Source organism: Lepus europaeus, chromosome 7, assembly GCF_033115175.1.
Source record: "Lepus europaeus isolate LE1 chromosome 7, mLepTim1.pri, whole genome shotgun sequence".
Classification (NCBI taxonomy): domain Eukaryota; kingdom Metazoa; phylum Chordata; class Mammalia; order Lagomorpha; family Leporidae; genus Lepus; species Lepus europaeus.
Genome location: NC_084833.1, coordinates 50,432,490 through 50,458,651, shown reverse-complemented (window position 1 = coordinate 50,458,651; position 26,162 = coordinate 50,432,490). Strand labels below are relative to the sequence as shown.

At 36.7% G+C, this 26,162-nt stretch overlaps 1 protein-coding gene across 2 annotated transcripts in view; it reads left to right on the top strand.

Moving 5' to 3' along the window:
- Nucleotides 1-26,162, top strand: part of PDE3B (phosphodiesterase 3B) — a 206,573-nt gene that overhangs the window by 121,414 nt on the left and 58,997 nt on the right. For both annotated transcript variants that reach the window (XM_062196455.1, XM_062196454.1), the window contains exons 3-5: nt 5,334-5,582; nt 7,912-8,051; nt 19,610-19,716. In XM_062196455.1, coding sequence (XP_062052439.1) covers nt 5,334-5,582; nt 7,912-8,051; nt 19,610-19,716 — 496 coding nt within the window. The remainder of the gene's footprint in view (nt 1-5,333; nt 5,583-7,911; nt 8,052-19,609; nt 19,717-26,162) is intronic.

Genomic DNA, 26,162 nt, shown 5'->3' with positions numbered 1-26,162 from the left:
CTACGGCTGGCACACTTTGCCGATCCGAAGCCAGGAGCCAGGTGCTTGCTCCTGGTCTCCGATGCGGGTGCTGGGCCCAAGCACTTGGGCCATCCTCCACTGCCTTCCCGGGCCACAGCAGAGAGCTAGACTGGAAGAGGAGCAACCAGGACAGAATCCGGTGCCCCAAGCGGGTCTAGAACCTGGGGTGCCAGCGCCGCAGTTGGAGGATTAGCCAAGTGAGCCGCGGCGCCTGCCACCCAAAGCAATTTAAAAATTCACTGCAGTCCCCTTCAAAATATGAAAGACATTCTTCCATAAAACTAGAAAAAATAGTCGTAAAATTCTTATGGAAGCACAAAAGATCTTAAATAGCCAAAATTGTGTTTAACAAGAAGAGCAAAGCTAGAAAGCATCATAATACCAGCTCTTAAGACATACTCTAGAGTTGTTGTGATCAAAACAGCATTGTACTAGAATAAAAAGACATTTGGAATAGTGGAACAGAGTAGAGATCCCAGCAATGATTCCACATGTGTATAGCCAACTAGTCTTTGACAAAGGTGCCAGCAACACATACCAGAGAAAGAACAGTCTCTTCAATAAATGTTGTTGGGAAAACCAGATATTCATAAGCAGAAGATTGAACCATGATCCCTGTCAACTTATACAAAAATCAACTCAAAATAGATTAAAGATCTAAATGCAGGATGTGAAACTATTTAACTATTATTAGAAAACATAACACTTTAAGATATTTGCATAGGCAGTGTTTTTTTGATAAGACCTTGAAAACACAGATAAGAAAAATAAAACCAGACCAATGCGAATATGTCAAATCAAGAAGCTTTTGTACAGTAAAAGGATCTATTAACAGAACTAAGAGACAGCTGCCATAATGGGAGAAAACATTTAGTAGTTATTCATTTGACAAAGGATATAAGTATAAAACGAACTCAAAAAACTCAATAATAACAATAAACAAGCAATACAGTTAAACAGTCCAAGCATCCGGATAGATATTTTTTCAGAAAATGAAATACAAATGGTAATGAAATTCTTTTTTGTTTTTTTAAGATTTGTTTGTTTTTTAAGATTCATTTATTTATTTAAAAGGCAGAGTTACAGAGAGGTGGGGGGCAGGGAGAAGAGGGAGAGAGGTTCACTCCCCAGATGTCCGCATCGGCTGGAGCTGCGCTGATCTGAAGCCAGGAGCCAGGAGCTTCTTTCTGGCCTCCCATGCAGGTGCAGGGGCCCAAGAACTTGGGCCATCTTGTACTACTTTCCCAGGCCATAGCAGAGAGCTGGATCAGAAGTGGAGCAGTCAGGTCTCGAACCAGCACCCATATGGGATGCTGGCACTGCAGGTGGCAGCTCTACCTGCTTCGCCACAGCGCCGGCCCCATGAAATACATTTTAAAATTCCCAGGAATGAGCATTTAGACTCTCAGTTAAGATGCCTGTGTTGCAAATTGGAGTTGCCTGGGTTCGATTTCCATCTCTGGTACCTGACATCAGCTTCCTACTAGTGCAGACCATGGGAGGCACCAGCAATGGCTCAAATGATTGGGTTCCTGCCACCCTTATGGGAGACCTGGACTGTGTTCCTAGCTCCTGACCCAGTCCTGGCCATTATGGGCATTTAGGGAGTAAACCAGCAGATGGGTACTTTCTGTGTCTGTTTTCTCTTTCTTTTTCTCTAATACAATTTAAAAAGAAGTGCTCAATAGCACTAGCCATCAGGGAAGTGAGTCAAAACCACAATGAGTTATGTCATTCTACTTAGAATGGTTATTATTCAATAGAAAAACAATACAAGCTGGTAAGTATGTGGAGAAAAGGGGATCCTTATGTTGTTAGTGGGAATGGAAAGTTCTTCTGCCATTATGGAGAACAGTATGGAAACCGTTCAGAGAACTAAAAATGGATCTACCATAGGACCTTGCTGTCCCGCTTCTGAGAATATATATGTATATTATCTCCAAAGGAAATTAAATCAGCATATAAAGCCAAAGGAAGTTAAATAATAGAGACACCAGCCCTCTCAAGTTCTTTGCAACACTATCGACAATAGCCAAGACATGGAATCAATCAATAGGTGTCCACTCATTGATGAATGGATAAAGAAAATGTGGTATATATATACAATGGAATACTGTGCAACCATAAAAGAATGAAATCCTGGTATTTACAATGAAATGGATGGAACTGGCAGTAATTATTGCTAAATGGAATAAGGCAGACACAGAAAAAAAATACTGCATGTTTTGTGTCATGTGGAAGTTAAAAACAGTCAATCTGAATCTAAAATAGTGATTACTATACGTTTGGGAGGATTGGGAAATGAGGGAAAGAGGGAGTTTGGATAACTGATATCAAAGCATAGTTCTTTTTTTAATTAAATATTTATTTATTTATTCAAAAGACAGAGTTTCAAAAAAGGGGAGGGTTGTGGGTGGGAGGAAAGTTATGGGAGGGGGGAAGCCATTGTAATCCATAAGCTGTACTTTGGAAATTTATATTCATTAAATAAAAGTAAAAAAAAAAAAAAAAGAAAAAGAAAAGGGGGTAGAGACAGAGAAATCTTTTATCTATTGGGCCTGGCTGAAGCCAGGAGCCTGGTACTCCATCCAGGTCTCCCATCTTGGGGACAGGGGCCCATGTTCCACTGGTCTCCCAGGCACAATAGAGGGGAAGTGGATTGGAAATGGAGCACATAGGACTCAAACTAGCACCCATATGGAAAGCCAGCATTGTAGGGGTGGCTTAATCTGCTACACTGCAATGCCATCCTGGAACAAAACACAGTTAGATAGAAATAATAGGTTCTCCTGTTCTGTAGCGCTGAAACTATAATTCAGTATATAAAGAATTTGGAGGAGCTGACGCTGTGGCGCAGCAGGTTAACACCCTGGCCTGAAGCGCCGGCATCCCATATGGGTGCCAACTTAAAAGTTGTGAAACTTTGATGCCAGTAGAATGAAAAAAATCACAGAATTATGTTATATTACCAAGAGCAGCCACTAGGGAAACTATATAAAGTAATACAGTAACAAAAATTCTGTAAGTCAATCATAATATAATTTTTAAAAAGTTTTAGTAATTTTCCCCCCAAGAAAGCAAGAAGGAAGAAACAGAGGACAAGAAAAAGAAGAAATACCAAAATGAAAAACTTAAGGCATTAAAAAGTTGCAATATGAGAAAAAGAGAAATTGACCATGAAAAAAGGATTTGTCTATGAAAATGAATTAGGCATTCATGTTGTCAGAAGTATTTAATAGTGAATTTTAATTACATTGTACTGTTAAAGTGAAAATCACAATGTACTGTTTTGGTAAATTTGTGAATTGTCCTTTCCTATTTGTCCTGAATTGTCCTGAATAATGTTTAGAAAATATTATTTTTGAAGAAATCTTCTATTTTCATACATGTTCCATTTGAATTTTGTAGCAGTTAAATGAGATTATAAATAGACAAAGTCTATGGAAATATGGCAGAGAACATTGAGAATTACAGTAATCAGAGGATTCAGGTTGAAGTAGCAATGAGATGATTATTTTTTTTGCCTACGAGATAGGTAGAGATTAATAAATTCATGCTATCCAATTATAATTAGGGCTATAGGGTAAAAAATGCCATTATATACAATTAATGGGTGGGGTAGACTTGATCAGCATATTCCAGAGAAGGTTTTAGAACAGTGATCAAATTTTAGTATGCTCATTTGCTTTGGTTCAGGAATTCAAATTATAGGAAGCTGTTTATCAGAAGTATGCTTACTTGTTATTTTAATGCTATTTATAACAGATAAAGGCTGGAAATAACTAGGCTATGTCCTGATAACAGGGAATGTTTAAAATCAAGACTTTGTGTTCCACAAGGATCAAACATGTTATTTAACTATTTTAGCCTTTCAAAACATTTCTCAATTCTTTTTATTTTATTTTTATTTATTTATTTTTTTGACAGGCAGAGTGGGCAGTGAGAGAGAAAGACAGGGAGAAAGGTCTTCCTTTGCCGTTGGTTCACCCTCCAATGGCTGCCGCGGCTGGTGCGCTGCAGCCGGCGCACCGCGCTGATCCGAAGGCAGGAGCCAGGTGCTTATCCGAAGGCAGGAGCCAGGTGCTTATCCTGGTCTCCCATGGGATGCAGGGCCCAAGCACTTGAGCCATCCTCCACTGCACTCCCTGGCCACAGCAGAGAGCTGGCCTGGAAGAGGAGCAACTGGGATAGAATCCGGTGCTCCCACCGGGACTAGAACCTGGTGTGCCAGCGCCACAAGGCAGAGGATTAGCCTATTGAGCCACAGCGCTGGCCACATTTCTCAATTCTGAAATGTGTTGCAAATACTTTAAGTTTCATGGTGAACAAAAAGTTTGAATAATTATCAGTTTCAGACATACCCAAATATAAGTTCAAGAAACAATAAAATTGCAAAAAGTAACATTTAGTTCACTGTTTTCATTATTGGTCCATTTGTTTCTATGAATAATTGAGTTTAATATTATATATATGTATTATTAAAAAGTTGAAATTATATCTTATGTATATATTAGTGACATAATTAATCTTCTGAATTAAAAAATTTTTCCTACCAAATTTTTATGGTTTTTCCTGATGCTACCCTTTGAAGTTTATATTGACTATTCATCTTAAAGTTGTTGCTGTCTCTTTTGAACTTTGATTCCAATTTTCTGTTTTTGTCTCATCATTTCCATAATATTAATAATAATAATGTTTATTGCACTTTAAGTACATGTACTAAAGAGTGTACTGTGTACTTCACATATATTATCAGATTTATTTCTTATGTCAGCCCTTAATGAGATGGATATTATCGTCATTTAACATTGAATAAATTTTAAAATGTTCAGTTTGAAATAAATTGCTCAAAGTCACACAGTTAGGTTTTAATTCCAGATTACGAACTGGGCAGTCTTTGTAACAAAGCCTTGCTGATATGTTTAGTGAACAAAGTAAATGAAAAAATGTTCTTTATGTTTAGAAGAAAGTTTGACATAAATGAAAGGACAGGCTCAATAAATTAGTGAAATATACAAATTACAGATTTTAAATTTAATAGATGTAGTTCTGTACTAATTACAGTGGGCCAGTAATGAATATCATTAAATTTAATGAATAAGCTAAAGAAAAATAAAGAAAAAATTAAAGTGTATCATATTGAAAAAAATTTTCAACTTAGAATTATACCATTTGTTACATCATTTATGCCATGTCCAAATAAATGAAAATTTAAAGGAATTAATTACTTAGATAGACTTTATTTAAAGAAAATTTTTATTAAATGTTAATTTTTCTGTGTAACAAATATATAATTTTGCTTTCTTTTCTAGAATTCTGGAGGAGGAAATGGAGTTGATCTTTCAGTGCTGAATGAGGCTCGCAATATGGTGTCAGATCTTCTGGTTGATCCAAGCCTTTCCCCACAAGTCATTTCTTCCTTACGGAGCATCAGTAGCTTGATGGGTGCTTTCTCAGGTTCCTGTAGGCCAAAGATTAATCCTCTCACACCATTTCCTGGATTTTACCCCTGCTCAGAAATAGAGGACCCAGCTGAGAAAGGAGATCGAAAACTTCATAAGGTCAAAATCAGTACTCAGTTATCAGCCAGCCCTATTTTTATAAATAACATAGTTTTTAAATTAAAACTATCCCTTTAAATGTTATATAAAATGCAGTTACCTCTTCAAGGACCAGCTCCTTTTACATTGTACTGAGCTGCTAGGGACTTTAGAGGCAGTTATAAACTCAAATAATTCTAGATGTGTGTTCAGTTTCTACTTTGATATTACTATAATTATAACTTGAATGGTAACAATCATTTATTATCATTGTTATTGTTAGGAAAAGGAAGAAAAAAAGCAAATATAGTTCCAGGTTTATAGAAAAAAATAGTATTCAGATCATGTCATTAATTAATTTTATCCTTTAGAATCCAGGATTTGTTCTTCTTGAACCAAGAAATGAGGAAATCTTCATTGTAATATTCAGTTTATGAATTACACAGCATTATTTCAAATGATTTTCACATTTCTGAACCCTGTTTTTCCCTCTGTACCTATTGGCAATTACCATAGCCCAATAAGCATTGATTTTTCTATCAGATGTGGGATTAATTTCTCTCTAAATACCAATATTTCAAAATAGAATTTCCTTTAGGACATAACAAATACTGTTCTACTGAACAGGCATACTTATACATAATGCTTGTTCAGAGTGCTTTTAGTTGTTTTGTTTGATTTATTACCAATAATGAAAATCATCAAACTTCGAAACAAGAAACAGTTTAGGGATTACTCTAATTCAACTAATTTATTCCACAGCTAGGAAACTGACCAAGAGAGAAGATGAAATTCAAATATGTTAATTTTGTTAATTGTAATAGTCTATGTAGAACTTTAAAAAAGGGAAATATGAGAAAAAATTAACTGTAGTTTTTGAAGGGATTTTGATCATCAATTAATTTTATTTTGCCAGATTTCAGCATTAGGTTTTAGAAATGTTGAAACATTTTGCAGGGTTAATTAGGGTAAAAGGATTTGAACATTATTGGTCACAATCTGGGTCATAGATATTTATGTGAGGCTTTTATTGGTATTTTAATTTTTATCAGAAAGGCACTGAGAGAGAGAGAGAGAGAGAGGTAAAGATGGGGAGAGATCTTCCCTTCACTTGTTCTCTCCCCAAAATTCTGAAGCAGTTGGGTCTGGGATAGATTAATAAATAAATAAATCTATAAAATAAAAAACTTTCTGCTACACTTTAAAATATTTTAAACATAATATTGCTTAGATAAAAGGTCTGAATACTTCATTTCCTGAGCATTGCAGTATCAGGCTAATTTTGGATGCTGTAATCATGTAATACTGACATGAGTAGCTCATATAAGGACCTGGAAGCAATCCTTATGAAAAAAACCTCATTTCCTTTGTGTTGTATAAACTCCTTGGGAAAATTCCATATCTGTCCCTTTTTATAGAAAAGCATACTAAAATCCTGATGTTACTTCAGAAAAGGTCAACAACATTTATGAAAAAAAAGCCCAGTAAGAAAAAAGGGACTAAGAACATACTGTATGATGTAAATATCTTATAGATATGTTAAAAACTAAGAAGGATTATAACAACCTACATTATGATCAGCCAAGATTATGCTACATAAGGAATTTTTTCACTGAATTTCCACGTAATCCTAGTTAACCCTAGACCTGAATAAAATCAATATCCTTGGGGAAGCTTAAGTTAAATATAGTATTTCTCTAAGATTGTTGTAGTGTTTGGTGATAGGGAAAATTCATAAGAAACAGAAACTGGGCTATATAGATTTCAGTAAAACTACACTCACAATGGTAAAAAATGGGATATTTTCATCAATTGAATATTTGGATTAAGAATATTTTCAAAATTAGTGTAAAATATCAATGCAAAAAGTATTCTGTGTTTAATTTTATCATTATTTCAAATGGTAACTCAGGATCCTAAAGTTTTTCCAGATTCACCACTCTGTACATTAGCCAGAATTGTACTGAAATATAAAATAATATATTGACTGATCATGTCTGATCTTAAGCTTGACTTCTGATCTTAATTTTCAGAATCTATCTACATATTTATATTTAAATTTCCAATTCTTTATTTTTAATGAAAGTTAAAGCATAATGTGCAAAAGAAAAATGCTAGTTTAAATTGTATCAAGTTCAACAATCACTTTTTAGTAGGAAAAAAATACATTGAACAGCAGCATATAATATGAAATTTGTAGTAAATTGGCAGGTTTTCAGAAGGAAATGCCTCATTTCTTCTTTATATGTTAAGAATATAGTTTCCATTGATAGTCGTGTACTATCATTAATATTACATGTACAACATATTAAAAGCTGAAAATTTTAACCATTGTTAAATTATTCAACAGGGACTGAATAATAGGAATAGTTTACCAACTCCACAGCTGAGGAGGAGCTCAGGAACTTCAGGACTGCAACCTATTGAGCAGTCTTCAAGGTGGGAACGCAATAATGGCAGAAGGCCTAACCAGGAATTTGGCACTTCAAGGTAAAATCCACAGAGCCATTAAATGAAACATTCTAATACACCCACTTTGTTTCTGTGAATAATTTTTGGAATAACTCTAAATGTAAAAGGCAATTCTTGAAGTATTTTAGGTGAACTACAATATGGGCAGTAATAATAAGGTGTAATAAAGAAACTGATTCTTGGAAACTTCCCTCAGAATCTAGGTGGGTTGGGTACACAGCAAGCTGAGCCTTAGGAATGTGAGCTAGTGAAGTGGTTCAGGGAAATTGGGACCCACTTAAGACAGAGCTTTTGAATTTCTAAAGGTTACCATTATAGGGGTAGTCACCAATTCAATGTGAAATATCCAAAGTCTGCAGTTACTGACTTGTGAAAGGAAGAACAAGTTCCCAGGGCTCATTACAGTTGTTAGGTCTAAGGTGGCAAAACTTTTTAAACTCTGTCCTACTAGAGGCTGAGACTACCAATATATTCTATAATATGTTGAGAATTTACACGGAACTGAACAGAGCTAATCCTATAAATGAAAGACATAAGTTAACTACAAGTAAATGAGTCTGGGACAATGCAGGAACTGAAATCTTCTGAATGTCAATACAAATAAAGGGTCTTCAGAAGTTCATGGAAAATATTTATTATTAAAAAAAACTATGCATGGACTTCTTTTTTTTTTTAAAGATTTATTCTATTTATTTGAAAGACAGAGTTACAGAGAGAGGTAGAGACACAGAGAGAGGTCTTCCATCCTCTGGTTCACTCCCCAGATGGCTGCAATGGCTGGAGCTACGCCGATCTGAAGCCAGGAGCCAGGAGCTTCCTCCGAGGCTCCCATGTGGGTGCAGGGGCCCAAGAACTTGGGCCATCTTCTACTGCTTTCCCAGGCCATAGCAGAGAGCTGGATCGGAAGTGGAGCAGCTGGGACTAGAACCAGTATCCATATAGGATGCTGGAGCTTCAGGCTAGGGCGTTAACCTGCTGTGCTACAGCACGGCCCCCCAATGCATGGATTTCAAAAAAATTTTTGTAGCAAAGTAAATTATCTTTTTTTAAACTTTTATTTAATAAATATAATTTCCAAAGTACAGCTTTTGGATTACAGTGGCTTTTCCCCCCTATAACCTCCCTCCTACCCGCAACCATCCCATCTCTCTCTCCCTCTCCCATCCCATTCACATCAAGATTCATTTTCAATTATCTTTATATACAGAAGATCAATTTAGTATATACTAAGCAAAGATTTCAGCAGTTTGCACCCACACAGAAATACAAAGTGTAAAGTAGTTTGAATACTAGTTATACCGTTAATTCACATAGCACAACACATTAAGGACAGAGATCTTACATGGGGAGCAAGTGCACAGTGACACCTGTTGTTGATTTAACAATTGACACTCTTGTTTATGGTGTCAGTAATCACCCTAGGCTCTTGTCATGAGTTGCCAAGGCTATGGAAGCCTTTTGAGTTTGCCAGCTCCGATCTTATTTAGACAAGGTCATAGTCAAAGTGGAAGTAAATTATCTTGTAATTCCATTTTCCATGAATTTTTTGAAATATCCTTGTAATCCTGGCAACAAAGAGTTTGTTACTTTGTATTTTGAAGCCAGGTACTGATCTCTTATGTGGGTTATAAGCTTCTCTTGAATTATGTATTTAATAAAATTAGAATTAGCATACATTCCACGTTTAATCATTCTATTACTAATGAGCATGTGTTGTACTTTTTTAGTTTGAGATGTTGTCTTTTTGCATTTGAAACAGTAGATGGCAGGATTGGATCATAGCTATTTATTAAAATTTATGTTAACATGTATGAAATATAATCAGATAATTATATTTTCCCAATTCTTATATGGCTTATTAATTTGAATTTTCTATAATATAATGGAATGGTGGACTTATTTTTTATAAAAGAAAAACTGTACGAACTGATGTGTGAAATAGTAGACTTACGTATGAAAAATGTAGTTAGGAAAATAAGCTTTGGTCCAAAGTTTACCTAGAGTATAAACATGATAGTCTTTTGTTTTGTTTTGTTTTAAATAGAAGCAGGATATAGGAAGGTGAAGTCAACAACCTAAAATGTGCCAGGTAGTTCTTAATCAAGGAACAATTATATTGAGATTATTATTAGGTTTAAAAAAAGAGATTGGCCGGCACTGTGGCTCACTAGGCTAATCTTCCACCTGCGGCGATGGCACCCTGGATTCTAGTCCCAGTTGGGGCACTGGATTCTGTCTTGGTTGCTCCTCTTCCAGTCCAGCTCTCTACTGTGGCCCGGGGGGGCAGTGGAGAATGGCCCAAGTCCTTGGGCCCTGCACCTGCATTGGAGACCAGGAGCAAGCACCTGGCTCCTGGCTTCAGATTGGCGCAGCGCACCGGCCGTAGCCGCCATTTGGGGGGTGAACCAACGGAAAGGAGACCTTTCTCTCTCTCTTTCTCTCTCTATAACTCTACCTGTCCAAAAAAAAAAAAAAGGATGAATAAAATTATTCTGTTTTTTAATCTTTCACACTAATATAATAGCAATGTATTTGCAGTTAAAGAAAGACTTGATATATGTTGGGTTAAGGTCAGATATATACATTGAGATAAAGTATTTTTATCTGGCTACCTCTGGTGATTGATGTTAAAATAGAAACATGGTCTGGAGAAAAATCATGAACTGACAAGTGTTCTCTCACAGGGGTGGGGACTGTTGACCGCAAGGCTATGTAAGGCCCATGAAATCATTTGATCTGGCCTTTCTAAGGCAACTGCAGGCAAGACTCAAAATTCAATAAATCTATAGCAGGTTAATTTTTCAGTTGATAATTTTTATAGCCTATGAAGTGTATTATAATTATCCAAATGGCCTTTGGCAGAAAAAAAGATTCCCCACCATGGTAAAAGTAGGCAAATTTTATATATTCAGTTAACTTTCATTAAAACAAAATCATATGACTCAAAAGATTTAGATATTTGAAAAACAATTATATATTATGTATATCTAATTTAAATTGACCATGTATGGAACCTTTTTAATATACAAACTAAAGAGTCTTTGAGTAATATTTCTGAATGTCTTTTAAACATAGACAGGGTAAGATAGGAATATATGAAGCATTCACAACCACTACTCTTTTTCAAGTTCAAGTCTATAGGTTGTTGCTGTCCAGTAGAAAATTCTGTGATGATGTGTTGTCCAAAGATGGTAGCCATAGCTGTATATGACTGTTGATCATTTGAAATGGGCCTAGAATGACTAAGGAACTAAATTTTAAATCTGAGTTAATTAATTATAATTAATTTAATTCAAATCAAGGAGCCTATGTAACTATCATATAGACCTATAAGGGTATTTCACACTCTTCATGGAAAATGTGATTGAAAGGTAAGGTTATTTTGCTGCAAAAAATATTGAAATTCATGCATAGTTTTTTCATAATGCACACTTTAAATGAATTGTTTTGAAGATCCCTCATGTATAATATGTGGCATCTTATATTAGACAGCGAAGGTCTTGATTTTAATGAATTATGGCATTTAATTCAGGAACCTTTAGACTTTGGTAGCCCAATTAATAGACTTGTGTTTCTGGAATCACCTCGAGTTTATATTAGAATAGCCCAGAACTAAGAGCACATTTACTAGGTTTTTGAGCCTTGATTTGAACTCAGCTTTGGATTCTGTTCCATTCCTTGCCTGATTTTAACTGACACTGTGATTTCAACATGATTCCAGTATTGAACTCCTCACTCTCGGAATCTGTCTCTGCAGCCAGATTTCTCATCCTTTCAGCTGCTTTTTCATCTGTGGCTTTTGTCCAGCCCTTAGACTGTTGCTATCTTCTAATCTAGCAGTTGCTTTCAGAATTGATTTACTTAGAAGAGTTGGTGTTACCTTTGTATCCTGTTACTTTATTTTGCAGGTAGCAGTTGTTAAGTTTACCTGTGCAATATCTTTTCCTCTATTTATTCTTCTTGATAACCTTACTACATTATTTCATGCTTGCATTATCACTTACTTGGGCTGTGGAACTAGCCTCTTAATTAGCTTTGCAACTTCTAGTATCCTTCCCCAATGAATTCATCTTCTACCTTTCATTAGAAATCTTCCTTGAACAAAATCTTGATTATATCATGGTTTGTCAAACCATTTTGTGGAAAAATAGAATTAAAAGAAGTTATTTTTGGTGCCTAAGTGTTTTGAAATCCATGCTATAGTTTTTTCATGCTACACATTTTCCATGAACTTTCTGAAGACTTTTCACACCGTTTTTGTAGTCATTAAGTTTGTGAGTGCTTTACCAATGTTTGTAGAATAGTACTCAAGGGGAGAGAGAAACCAGTTATGATGTACTTGTCCCATATCACAATACCTGAGTTCCATACCCAGTCCTGACCTTGATTCTTGCTTCCTGCTAATGCACAGCCTTAGAAGCAGTAGTAATGGCTCAACCAGTTGGGTTCCTACCACTCATGTGGGAGACCTGAATTGAGTTCCTAACTCCGAGCTTCAGTCTGGCACAGCCCTAAAATATGTTGCAGACATTTGGGTAGTGAACCAGTAGGTGAGAGATTCCTCTCAGTCTGTCTTTGTCTTTCTGTCTCTCTCTCTGCCTCTCAAATAAATATATAAATAAATAAAAAGTAGTGCTCAAATCCCTAGTCTGGATTTTAAATCCTGCTATTACCTCATGACAGAGTTGCACCTTTAGTTAGAAAAATTAAATGAACTGACATAGGTGAGCAGTTTTTAAAATTTTATGTAAGTTATACAAGTTTCATGTATTTCATATATACAGATTTAGTAACATAGTGATACTTCCCTCCCTCCTACAACCTTTCTTCTCCTCCCTCTCCCATTCCCGCTCTTAATTTTTACAAAGATCTACTTTCAGTTTACTTAATGACTGTAAGGTTGACCCTACACTAAGTAAAAGAGTTCATCAAATAGTATGAAGAAAAAAAAAACCACTTCCTCAATATAAGAGATAACGGCTATAAACAATCAGAATGTCAAAGTGTCCATTTCACTCTAATATATTACATTTTAGGTACTCTGTTAGCACCCCTGATCAGGGAAAACATATGATATCTGTCTTTTTGGGACTGGCTTATTTCACTGAGTATAATGTTTTCCAGTTGCATCCATTTTGTATCAAAAGACAGGAGTTCATTTTTTTAATAGCTGAGTAGTACTCCATAGTATATATATATACACCATAATTTCTGTTCTTTTTTTTTTTTTTAAAGATTCATTTTATTTATTTGAAAGAGTTACAGAAAGAGGTAGAGATAGAGAGAGAGGTCTTCTATCTGATGGCTCACTCCCCAGATGGCTACAACAGCCGGAGCTGTGCCGATCTGAAGCCAGGAGCCACGAGCTTCCTCCGGGCCTCCCACATGGGTGCAGGGGCCCAAGGACTTGGGCCATCTTCTACTGCTATCCCAGGCCATAGCAGAGAGCTGGATCGGAAGTGGAGCAGCCAGGAATTGAACTGGTGCCCATATGGGATGCCAGCACTGCAGCCAGCGGCTTTACCTGCCACGCCACAGCCTTTGCCCCTTCATTGTGGTTTTGATTTGCATTTCCCTGATTGTTAGTGATCCTGAGCATTTCTCAAATGTTTATTTGCTACGTTTGAATTTCCTCTCTTGAAAGATGAGCAGCCTTTAAAACAATGAGAAGAGAAGAATGATTTGGAAAGCTCTCTATGTGAAAAGAATAGGCATATTGTTTTATCTCTTCCTTGAGGTTCTCTGATAATTTTGTTCTTAGATTAACTCCATTTGAAAGTTGAACTGAATTATATTTCAGAATAATTGAAATATAAACAAATGATATAAAAATAATGTATCTGGGTGAAGAGTAATACCTTATTTGGATAAAGAATAATATAGGACTAAATTTTATTATTCATGTTTGGTTGGAGAAAAAAAAGAGTAATATGCATAGACATGATAAAAAGAAATGTTAGTCCCTGGGTAGTCACCATAAGAGTTTAATCACTGTTGATCTCATAGAGGACTTGAAATTTTACTGTTTGAGGAAGACATTCTTTTCCAATACCAAAAATACCTTTCCAACATCATCTTCCTCTATTCATCTAAAATTCCAGTCAAACTCAACCTTTTGATGTTCTCTGTCCATGTCTGTGCTCCTTTTTAAATTAAAAAGGAACTTAACTAGACTAGATAGTCTCACTCTCATTTCTGTATATTCTTTTTTTAAAAAATATTTATTTATTTATTTATTTTCATTTATTTGAGAGGCAGATGGAGCCTGAGAGACACACAGAAAGAGAGGGTGCTTCCATCCACTTTAGCACTGCCCAGATGCCCACAATAGTCAGATTGCTCCATGCTGAAGCCAGTAGCCAAGAACTCAGTCCAGATCTCCCCTATAGATGGCATGAACCCATCTACTTCAGCCCTCACTGCTTCTTCCCATGGTGCACATTAGCAGGAAGCTGTAATGGAACTGGGACACTATACAAGACATTCTGATATGGGATATGAGCATCCTCACTGGCATCTTAGCTGCTAAACCAGACACCCAACTGTATATCTTTAATTTACCTCAAATACCACATCTTAAGACTAAGACATTGATATCCTCCTCCTTCTATGGAAATTTCATCTGCAAATTTCTATAACATCTTTCTTTACATATATTTTTAAAAATATTTATTTATTTATTTATTTGAAAGAGTTACACAGAGGAGAGGCAGAGAGAGAGAGAGAAAGATAGAGAGAGAGAGAAAGGTCTTCCATTTGATGGTTCACTCCCCAGATGGTTGCAATGGCTGGAGCTGAGCCGATCCAAAGCCAGGAGCTAGGAGCTTCTTCTGGGTCTCCCATGTGGGTGCAGGGGCCCAAGGACTTGGGCCATCCTCCACCACCTTCCCAGGTCACAGCACAGGATCCGAAGTGGAGCAGCCAGCCCATCGCTTCTCGGCCTTTTGGCTAAGATCAAGTGCGAAGTGGAGCAGCCAGGTCTCTAACCAGCACCCATATGGGATGCGGATGCTCCAGGCCAGGGCGTTAACTCACTGCGCCACAGTGCTGGCCCCCTCTTTGCATATCTTATGGGACTTTTCACCTATCTTTTGTTGCCTTTAGTGCTCCTCTGAGTCCCCTTTGATTCTTGTGACAGGTTTGGGATTGTCTTTAAATGCTTGCCTAACATGTGTACTGCAGGTGTATGGGATTATGACACTTAAACCTGTCTTCTGCTTAAGATTCAGACCTGGGATGCGATTTCTGTGGTCACAAAGTTCTAGTAATGATTAAATAGTGGTTTTTTGGATTATTTGACCATTGAGTTATCCGTCTTTGAATTCTAGTTTTAGTACTTAGGATTAAAGAATGAACTGGGACCTGCACTCTGGTGTAATGAGTAACCTGCTGCGCCAGCATCCCATATAGATGCTGGTTTGAGTCCTGGCTATTTCACTTCCGATTCGGCTCCCTGCTATTGCACCTGGGAAGGCAGAGGATGGCCCAAGTGTTTGTGCCTCTGCACCCATACAGGGGACTCAGAAAAAACTCCTTGTTTTGGATCATGCTTGCTCTGGCTGTTGTGGCCCTCTGGGAAGTGGACCATCAGATAGAAGTCTCTCTTTCTCTCCCTCCTTCATCACCTCTGTAACTCTGCCTTTCAAATAAATAAACAAATCTTAAAAAAAAAAAACCACACACACAAGGACTAAAATTGAACTGCTATCCTTGAATTGGCTGATGTGACCCAGCCCTCGGTGATATAGACAGACATATTCATGGCTCTATTTGAAAATTAAGGAGATTCATTCTTTAAGCTAACTCACAGCTTGCTCTTTTTCAACAGAATTTCCGTGGAGAAAAAATTGGCAAATTATACTCAATTACTCTGTGGGATGTCAACTATTGATATACTCTACACTGAAAAGACTGGCTTTTAACATATGCTGTGGTTCATCATTCATCTCACCATCTGCTCTATAATCAAATCTAATACTTTGTTTCCAGACAGTAGTATGCCCTTTAAATAATGACCTTGGGAACCAGCTTCTCAAATCGGTGCTTTATAATTTGCAAAGATTTCAACCCTATTTGAACCCCAGAAATTCAAGAGGGCTGATGATATCATCCTGATAGCTTCTTAAGAGTGGCTCTGTAAATCTAGACATCATATAGGTATAAAGTTTATACAATGGCTTTTTTTTTAATTTTTTTTAAAAATTTTTGACAGATAGAGTGGACAGTGAGAGAGAGAGAGAGAGAGAAAGGTCTTCCTTTGCCGTTGGTTCACCCTCCAATGGCTGCCGCGGCCGGCGCACCGCGCTGATCCGATGGCAGGAGCCAGGTGCTTATCCTGGTCTCCTATGGGGTGCAGGGCCCAATCACTTGGGCCATCCTCCAGCAGAGAGCTGGCCTGGAAGAGGAGCAACGGGGACAGAATCTGGCGCCCCGACTGGGACCAGAACCCGGTGTGGCGGTGCCGCAAGGCGGAGGATTAGCCTTATACAATTGCTTTTAAAAAAGATTGACTTGTTTAAAAAAGATAACCTTGTTAAGGTAATTTGCATTGACTGTCTAGAAGCCAACTCAATAAATGACTTAACTCTGTGACTATAACTTTTAGCATCCCTTATAATATTTGTGCAGTGACTTTGAGAGTCATTCTCAGGTTTGGCTTTAGTCACCCCCCACCCCCAACTAACTTCTGCTAATAATGAAAACTTCTAGCCTGTCTCGCCTTCTTCTTTGTTCAGTATTGCTTTATGTAATTCACTGAGATATATATCCAGTTCTGGGAACAAAATTAATGAGTAGATCCTAGAACTGATTTGAGAATTTATAATTTGACCTGTTACACTCAACTCTAAATAGCTACTTGAATATATGATGTATAGACTTCTACCCTGGATTAAGGTAGAAAACTGTGGAGGGACTGGTGTTGTAGCACAACAGGTTAAGCTACTGCTTGCTATGACAGCATCCAATATTCAGCTGCTCTGATTCTGATCTAGCTTTCTATTAATGTTCCTGGGAAGGCATTAGAAGGTGGTCCAAGTACTTGGGTCCCTGCTAGTCACATGGGAGACCCAGAAGGAATTCCTGGCTCCTGGCTTTGCCCTGGCCCAGACTTGGCTGCTGTGGCCATTGGGGAATGAACCAGCCAATGGAAGATATCTCTCCCTCTCCCTGTCTTTCAAATCAATAAATCTTTAAAAAAATTTTTATTTTAATTATTTTTAAGAAAGATGAAAAACTATAGAGCAATACTATGGCTGTGTTCTGAATAAGACATATCATTCTTTGTCATGATTATTAATCATGGAGTAGACTTTAGTATAATACATATATTTTTCTTTTTTTCTTTTAAATATTTATTTATTTATTTGAAAATCAGAGTTACACATAGAAGGAGAGGCGGGGGGGGGGGGTCTTCCATCCTCTGATTCACTCCCAGTTGGCCGCAACGGCCGGAGCTGTGCTGATCTGAAGCCAGGAGCCAGGAGCCTCCTTTGGGTCTCCCATGTGGGTGCAGGGGCCCGAGAACTTGAGCCATCTTCTACTGCTTTCCCAGGCCCTAGCAGAGAACTGGATCGTAAGTGGAGCGCCTGGGACTAGAATCGGCGCCCATATGAGATGCCAGCACGGCAGGCAGTGGCTTTACCTACTATGCCATAGCGCCAGCCCCGGTACATAGATTTTTCTGTTTTAATATTACATCAAGTAGTATTGTTACTCTTCTTTCCCAGTTTTGCTTACTTTGCATGAGAGCAATGAATACTCAAATTGAGCACTGGTAGGGAGATGAGTTAATTGGATATTATTATTTGCCTACTGCTTCTTTTTGTAAAATTGTTAAAAAGTTATTACTGGCTAGAGAAAAAAATACTAAAAATCTCTAATTTTACTGATGGAGAAATAGACAAAAACACAGAATCAGAATTGTGTTGTGTAAGTGTGCATACATTTTAGAGTTGGAAAAGTAGTTTGAATTTTAGCTCAGCTACTTACTAACTGGGTGAATGTTTAGACATTACCTAGCCTCTCAATGCCTCAGTTTTCCTTTCTGCTAAACAGGAATAACAGTAGTGTTGTTAAGATGACTAAGCAAGATAAGGTATAAAAGATGCCTAAATCAATGAATGACACATAATAAATACTCAAAATAGTGTGTTTTATAATTCTTGTTAATATAAATGAAGTTTTAATGAAGTGATAGCCAACTGATTTTACATGCCTTTTCTTTGTAAAACTGACCTTTTTCTCCCATGGAGGTATAAAACAGAGTAGATTTCTAGGAGAAAGTTCCAAGAAATACCTAAGAAACAGTAGTTAGATAATGAATGAAAGTCTATTTACTTGATTGGGGAGCGAAAAGGTCTGTTTGTAGTAAGTGTATAATAGGAGCTAAAAAGGATTAGTGTCATTTATGCCACAAATATCTGTTGAACACCTGTATTTACTATGAATATAAAGATGAGTGAGATATGGCCTACAAAGGAACTCACATGAGGGAAAAGAATTTGTAAGCAGTAAGATTATGATAAAATATGGGTCAGTGTTATAAGAGGCATGAATGAACACCTCTTAGTGCACAGAAAACTAGATCTTTTCTGAGTAAATGGAATGTAAGGAAACATGAAAGAAGGGAGGAGTTAAGGAAGAGCTTATTGAGAACTTAGCCTATGCTAATAAAAGTTGAGTGAAACTGGATTAAGTTAGATTTTCCTTGAGACTGTGGCAGAATGTCCACTTGCTTTAAGAATCTACTAACAAAAATACAGGCCAGTGAATATGGAAAAGAAGATGATATTTATAATGTGTTTCATATAAACATGGCATTGGGTGAAAGCTTTTGTCCTGGTATATATTACACTATTTAATTTGTAATGGATTTAATAAACTATTTTATTTGTCATGTTGGTATATATTTTGACTTCCTGTATGTATTTAATTAGTTTATTCACAAAAACCTTGAACATACAGTAAATATTTCAGCTTTAGGAAATGAGTGGGTGAATGGTAGTCAATATCTATAAAGATAGGAAACAGAAAATAACAAAACCTGTGTTTTAGGCCAGTGGTTCTCAATGAGATCCCTGGACCAGCATAAGCATTATCTAAGAATTCTTACAGAATGCAAATTCATGCCATACCCTAGGTCTATAAACAGAAGCCATAGGAATGGGTCCAGAAATCTATGTTTTAAGAAGACTTCCAGGTAATAATGATAGTCTTCTTCAAGTCAGCAGTCTTCAGAGCATAGCGTGTGAACTTAATATGCATTATAACCTGTTTTAGTAAATAGCATTTTATTCAAACAGCCATACCAATTTATTATTGTTGATGGATGTTTTTGTGGTATAGTGGCAAACTTGATTAGTTGCAACAGAGACCTTATTGCCTACAATACCAAAGGGATTTACCATCTAGTTCATCACAGAAAAGATTTGTCTACTCCTGCTTTAGACGTTATGTACTAGATAAAGATCTAAACTCTGAATGTATAAGCAGATATCTGTTAATTGAAGTGAAGATTAAAAAGAGAAAATTTTTCATGGTTTTAAAATTCTTAATCTTTTATCTTTCCCTTTTAGTCAAGGATGCTTTGTAAATGGACCTTTCAGTTCAAATCTTCTTACCATCCCAAAGCAAAGGTCATCTTCTGTGTCATTGACTCACCATGTAGGTTTGAGAAGAACTGGTAAGAAAATTCTTCATAGTGTCAATTGTTAAATCAACAACAGGAGTCACTGTACACTTGCTCCCCTTGTAAGACCTCTGTCCTTAATGTTTGTACAATGAGAATTAACAGTAAATCTAGTCTTCAAACAGTACTTTATACTTTGTGTGTCTGTGTGGGTGCAAACTGTTGAAATCTATACTTAGTATACAGTTGATCTTCCGTGTATAAAGATAATAAAAAATTAATCTTAATGAAGAAAGTGATGGGAGAGGGAGTAAGAGGTGGGATGGTTTGGGGGAATGGAAGGTGATTATGGGGGGAAGAACTGCTATAATCCAAAAGTTATACTTAGGAAATTTATATTTATTAGATAAAAGATTTCTATTAAAAAATAAAAGTATGCACAAAAAAGAATCATTCTTTATGATTTAAATGTGGGGGTTCTCAAAGTATATGATAGTGTAAATTTTTTTCTTTACACATTTATAGTTAATTTTTAATACTATTTCATAATTTCATGTGTTATCAGTATATATGACTAAGAAATTTGAGTTTCTTATTGTTAACCATCTGCCAGTTCATTGACTGAACATATTTTGAGCATCTGTTATGTACCAGGCAATTTTTTAGATGCTGAAGATTGAAAGATAAAATATGCAACTGGTTTACTATTCTGAATAGTCACAGATCCAGAATAAAGGAAAATCTTCAAGAGAAGCTGTTTCTTTTGTAGCGTGGTAATTGTAGAGAAAGAAAATCTTGGTGTAAGAGTAGATAAAACCCTTTATCTTAGCAAGTCTTACGCTTATATCTTAGCAAGTCAAATGAACAGAAATTTTCTTTTAACTAAGAGATTATAAAATATTTCAAAGCTTCCTGGGAAAGATATTTTACAAATACAGCATAGTATTAGCAGAGCAAAATTGATATTCTGCTTTTAAAGTATGTTATGACTGATGTACAATTACAATAGGATATAAGATCACAGAATTCTTACATATACAATTTTAAAAAGCTGTAAGACCAGAGAGGTAGTAAAATGTTATTGATAATGATGAAAAGCAGGCATTAGGAAGAAATCTGAATATGATATTGATATTGAATTTATAGTATGTTTTAAAAAGATTTATTTATTTATTCAAGATGCAGAGCTACAGAGAGAGGAAGAGAGAGAGAGATGTCTTCCATCCTCTGGTTCACTCCCCAAATGGCCACAATGGTCAGAGCTGGGATGATCTAAAATCGGGAGCCAAGAGCTTCTTTTGGATCTCCTACGTGGGTGCAAGGGCCCAAGTGCTTGGGCCATCCTCTGCTGCTTTCCCAAGGCATTAGCAGAGAGCTGGATCTGAAGTGGAGCAGCTGGGATATGAACTGGTGCCCATATAGGATACCAGCACTGCAGGCAGAGGCTTAACCTACTATGCCACGGCACTGGCCTACAGAGTTTTTAAAAAAAATTTAATTATTTATTTGAAAGGCAGCAATAGAGGGAGAGAGAAGAGATGGGGAGAGAGAGAGACAGAGAGACAGAGAGAGACAGAGAATCTTCCATCTGCTGGTTCACTCCCCAAATGACCACAAGGACTGGAGCTGGACCAGGCCGAAGCTAGGAGCCTGGAACTTACATGTGGGTGTTAGGGGCCCAAGTACTTGGGCCATTTTCTGCTGCTTTCCTAAGTGCTTTAACAGGGAGCTATGTTAGAAGTGGAGCAGCTGGTACTTGACCCTGTTCATATTGGGGTTCTGGTGTCACAGGTGGTGGTTCAACCTGCTGGGCCACAGTCAGGCCTCAAACTGACAAGTCTTTAAAATTCCAATATTTTAAAGGAAATAGGAAGAAACTTGGGCAAAATGGATGTATATTTTGAATAGAGAACTGGAACACATAAAAGAAATGATGGGCAGTCTAGAACTGAGAAATGTATTTTATTATATTAAGAACCTGGTGAATTATTTAAGATTAGACATAAAGAAACAGAATAAAATATACGAGATAGATGCTGGCCCCAAAACTTTTTTCAGAGTATACACACTCTTCCACATATACAAAATGGGAAGCATGTGTGATGATGGGTTTGTTAATTAATTTGATTATGTTAATCATTTCACAATGTACAGTGTATGTAAATCAAATCATGTTTTATATGTCTTAAGAATATACAATTTTTATTTGTCAATTTTATTTCAGTAAAGCTGGGAAAAAACTTTTTAATGAATCAGGTTAGAAGCTAGAGAAGTAAAACTTTTTTTTTTTTTAAAGATTTATTTATTTATTTTGGAGGTAGTTACAAACAGAAAGAAGAGACATAAAGGTCTTCCATCTGCTGGTTCACTCCCCAAATGGCCGCAACAGTTGGAGCTGAGCTAGTCCGAAGCCAGGAGTTAAGAGCTTCTTCTGGATCCCCCATGCAGGTGCAGGGGCCCAAGCACTTGGGCCATCTACCACTGCTTTCCCAGACTATAGTAAGGAGAGAGCTGTATCAGAGGTGCAGCAGCCAGGACTTAAACTGATACCCATATGGACACTTTGTTCTGTTTTTTTTTTTTTTTTAATGTATTTTCCCTCTCTGTAGGCATATTTCCATGTTTTCAAGATCACTATTTTTATATTCTGTTGTGTTCAGTCTACTGTTAAATAATTCACCAGGCTCTTAATATAATAAAAATACATTTCTCGGTTCTAGAATGCCTATCATTTCTTTTCTGGAGCAGCCAGGACAAGAATTTGTGCCCATTTGGGATGTTGGTGCCACAGGCAGAGGCTTAGCCTACTACCCACAGCGCTGGCCCCAAGTAAAACTTTTTATACAAATTAAAGCTGAAAGGAATTGTTTCTGGAAAACCTGTACTACTAAATTTCAGAGAAGAAAATTTAGGAGGAAAATGATACAGTTACACTATATAACTGTAGGAATAAATAGCAAGTACTAATAAGCCTAAGTAGATGGGTAAGTATAAGAAACTAATAGTAAAAACAGCAATAATAGCTTTTTTTAAACATTTATAATATATGTAGAAGTCAATATATATACGTATATGTTAATAATATTGTAGAAGGTAGGGAAGGAGTTAAGTACTTAAACTTGTACAGTGCTGGGAATGATTGAAAAGTAGTAAAAGCTTCTAATTTAAAGTGACACTAATACTTCAAAGATGCAAATTATAATATCTAGAGACAACTGAAAGAATAATAGAGAGGGCAGGTATTTTGCATATCATTTAAGTTGCCTCTTAGGATGACTGTATCCCATATTGGAGTGCCTGGATTTAAGTCTCAGCTACTCTACTTCTGATCCAGTTTCCTGCTAATGTACTTCGTGGGAAGCAGCAGATGATGGCTCAAGTATTTGCGTTCTTGCCACCATTTGGGAAACCTGGATGGGGTTCTTGGCTCCTGGTTCAAACTTGGACTACTCTTGGCTCTTGTGGACATTTAGGGAGTGAACCAGCAGATGGAAAATCTCTGTTTGTCTCGCTGCCTCTATTTTTGTCTTTTTGCCTTTCAAATAAAGTGGAAATTTTTTAAAAAATTAAAAAAATAGAAAAAGATGTAACTAAAAATTGATTTAGAAGGTAAAATGGCATGAATACTTCAGTAATCTAGAGTAACCCAAGAAACAAAAAAAAAAGGATGAACAAATAAAAAATAGATAGCGAGGAGATAGATTAAACATATGATATTATATTAACTGTATATCTTGGATACAGGAAGATCTGACCAGAGTTACTATAATATACAGTAGTCCCCCCCACCAACATTTTCACTTTGTGCAATTTCAGTTACCTGTAGTCAACTGCAGTCTGAATAGTAAATGGAAAATAATAAATGGAAAATTCCAGAAATCAAGAATTCATGTGTTTAACATTATATGAAGCTCTGAGTAGCATGATAAAGTCTAGTGCCATCTATCTCCATCTTGCCCTGGACGTGAATCATTCTTTTGTTTGGCATTTCCACAGTGTTTATCCACACTGAATATACTACCCTTCTGTTGTCATTTATAGCCATCTCTGTTATCAGATCAACTGTTGTAGTACTGCAGTGTTTGTGTTCAACTAACACTTATTTTACTTAATAATGGCTCAAAGTACAGGAGTAATAATATTGGCAATATTATTGCAATGTGTTATTATAGCCATCCTATTTGTTTTTACTGTTGTTAATTACTTACTATGCTCAATATTATACATTAAGCCTTATCATAGATATGTGTGTATAGAAAACACAGTATATATAAGGTTCTGTAATATTTATAGTTTCGATTACAGTATATATGGGGCACAGTACTATCTGTGATCTTGGAATTTATGCCTCCATGGATAAGAGGAACTACTGAACTATCTGATTATCCACTGTTTTAACAAATAATTGGACTCTATACTCAATTTAAAATTATGACTGAATTAAAAGTAGAAGACTCCCTGTATTTGCTCTTTCCCAGAGACATACTCTAATTTAAGGACAGATATAGATTTGATCCCATAGTTGTAAAATATTTGGATTAACAATGTATAGAACTAATGGACAAATTCATGTTCATCTTTGAGAGATTTTAAATTACCACTCTCGTTAATTAGCAGAATAAACAGACCAAAATAGTATGGCTGTGTGGACTATTTGAATAACATGATTAACTGACTTAACTGCTTTAACTGAATATAAAGCACTATACCCAGCCATTACAGGGTGTGCATTATTTCCACAAACACACAAAAATTTGTCACAGCAAACATTTGCTCTACTTGACTATAAAGCAAGTTTCAATGAGTTTGAAAGGCTTAAAATTATAGATGGGGATAGGTTGACTTCTAAAATGGCAGAGGGAGGATCTCACTCTCCTTAAACAGTGAAAGTAGGGACAAAACAAGTAAGTCAACCATTTCAAAACCCTGGGAGTTAACAAAATTCAGATAATATATTAGAAGTTATTTATCCAAGAGAACTACTGAAATTTGGTGAGATAGTGGATTATGTGACAGTTTTAAATTGGAGTTATTATCATCTAAAATAGTCTAGATTTTCTATAGAATAGAATAGTCTAGGGGCTCCCATTGTGGCATAGCAGGTTATGCTAGGATTCCACATATGCTGTTAGGTTCCTTATAGGTTCTGATTGAGATCTGACTGCTCCACTTCCAATCCAGCTCGCCAATGCACCTGGGAAAGCAGCAGAAGATGACCCAAGTGCTTGGGCCCTTACACCCATGTGGGAGACCCAGAAGAAGCTTCGGCCTGTCCCAGCCCTGGCCTTTGTGGCCATTTGGGGAGCTAACCAGCAGATGGAAGATAGCTTGCTTGCTCTTGCTGTCTCTCTCCTCCTCCTCTTCTCTCTGTAACTCTGCCTTTCAAGTAAGTAAAAATTAAATCTTAAAAAAAAAGAAGAGTCAACAATAACAAGTTTTGGTAAACACTCAGAAGAAGAAACATTCATACATTGCTCGAGGGAAAGTAAAGTGTCAAACCATATTGGAAGACAATATGGCAGATTCTCAAGATGTTAAGCATAGAGTATTATATGACCCAGCAAATCTCCTCCTAGATGTATATGCAAGAAATGAGACCAGATGTCCATAGAGAGTATGTCCATAAATTTTCATAGCAATATTATTCTTTTTTTTAAAAAAGATTTTATTTATTTGAGAGGCAGAGTTACAGGGAGAGACAGAAAAGTCTTCCATCTGCTCTTTCACTCCCCAAATGGCCGCAACAAATGGAACTGAGCTGATTCAAAGCCAGGAGCTAGGAGCCAGGAGCCCCCTCGGCGTCTCCCATGCAGGTGAAAGGGCCCAACCACTTGGGTTATCCTCTACTGCTTTCCCAGGCCATCTCAGAGAGCTGGATTAGAAGCGGAGTAGCCGGGACTGCAACCAGTGCCCGTATGGAATGTCAGTGCTGTAGGTGGAGGAGGTCTAGCTCACCATGCCACAGTGTAGGCCCCTGCAACGTTATTATTAATAGCCATAGAGTAGAAAGAACTGAAATGGCTATCAACTTCGTGGATTATCAAAATGTGTTCTATCTATACAATGGATTATTATTTATCACAAAAATGGAATGATATAGTAGCCATACGTGCTACAACATGAATGAACTTTGAAAACATTAAGCTAGCCAAAAAAGATCATACAAGTAGTATGAATACATTTCTGACACATACAGAATAGATATTTCCATAGAGATAGAAAGTACATTAGTGGTTGCTATAATTTTAATACATTCCCCAAAATACATGTGTTGAAATAAAATCTCTAATGCATCAGTATTAAGAGATAATGCCTTTAGGAGGTTATAAGGTCGTGAGGTGATAGATCATATCATTTGTAGCCCTCATACTATTTGTAACCCTCATGAATGCAAATCAGTGCCTATAAAAGTGGCCCAAGAGAGCTGGGTGTCTGGCTCAGCAGTTCAGTTGCTGCTTGGGACACCTGCATTCAACATAGAAGTGCCTGGTTCTTGTCCT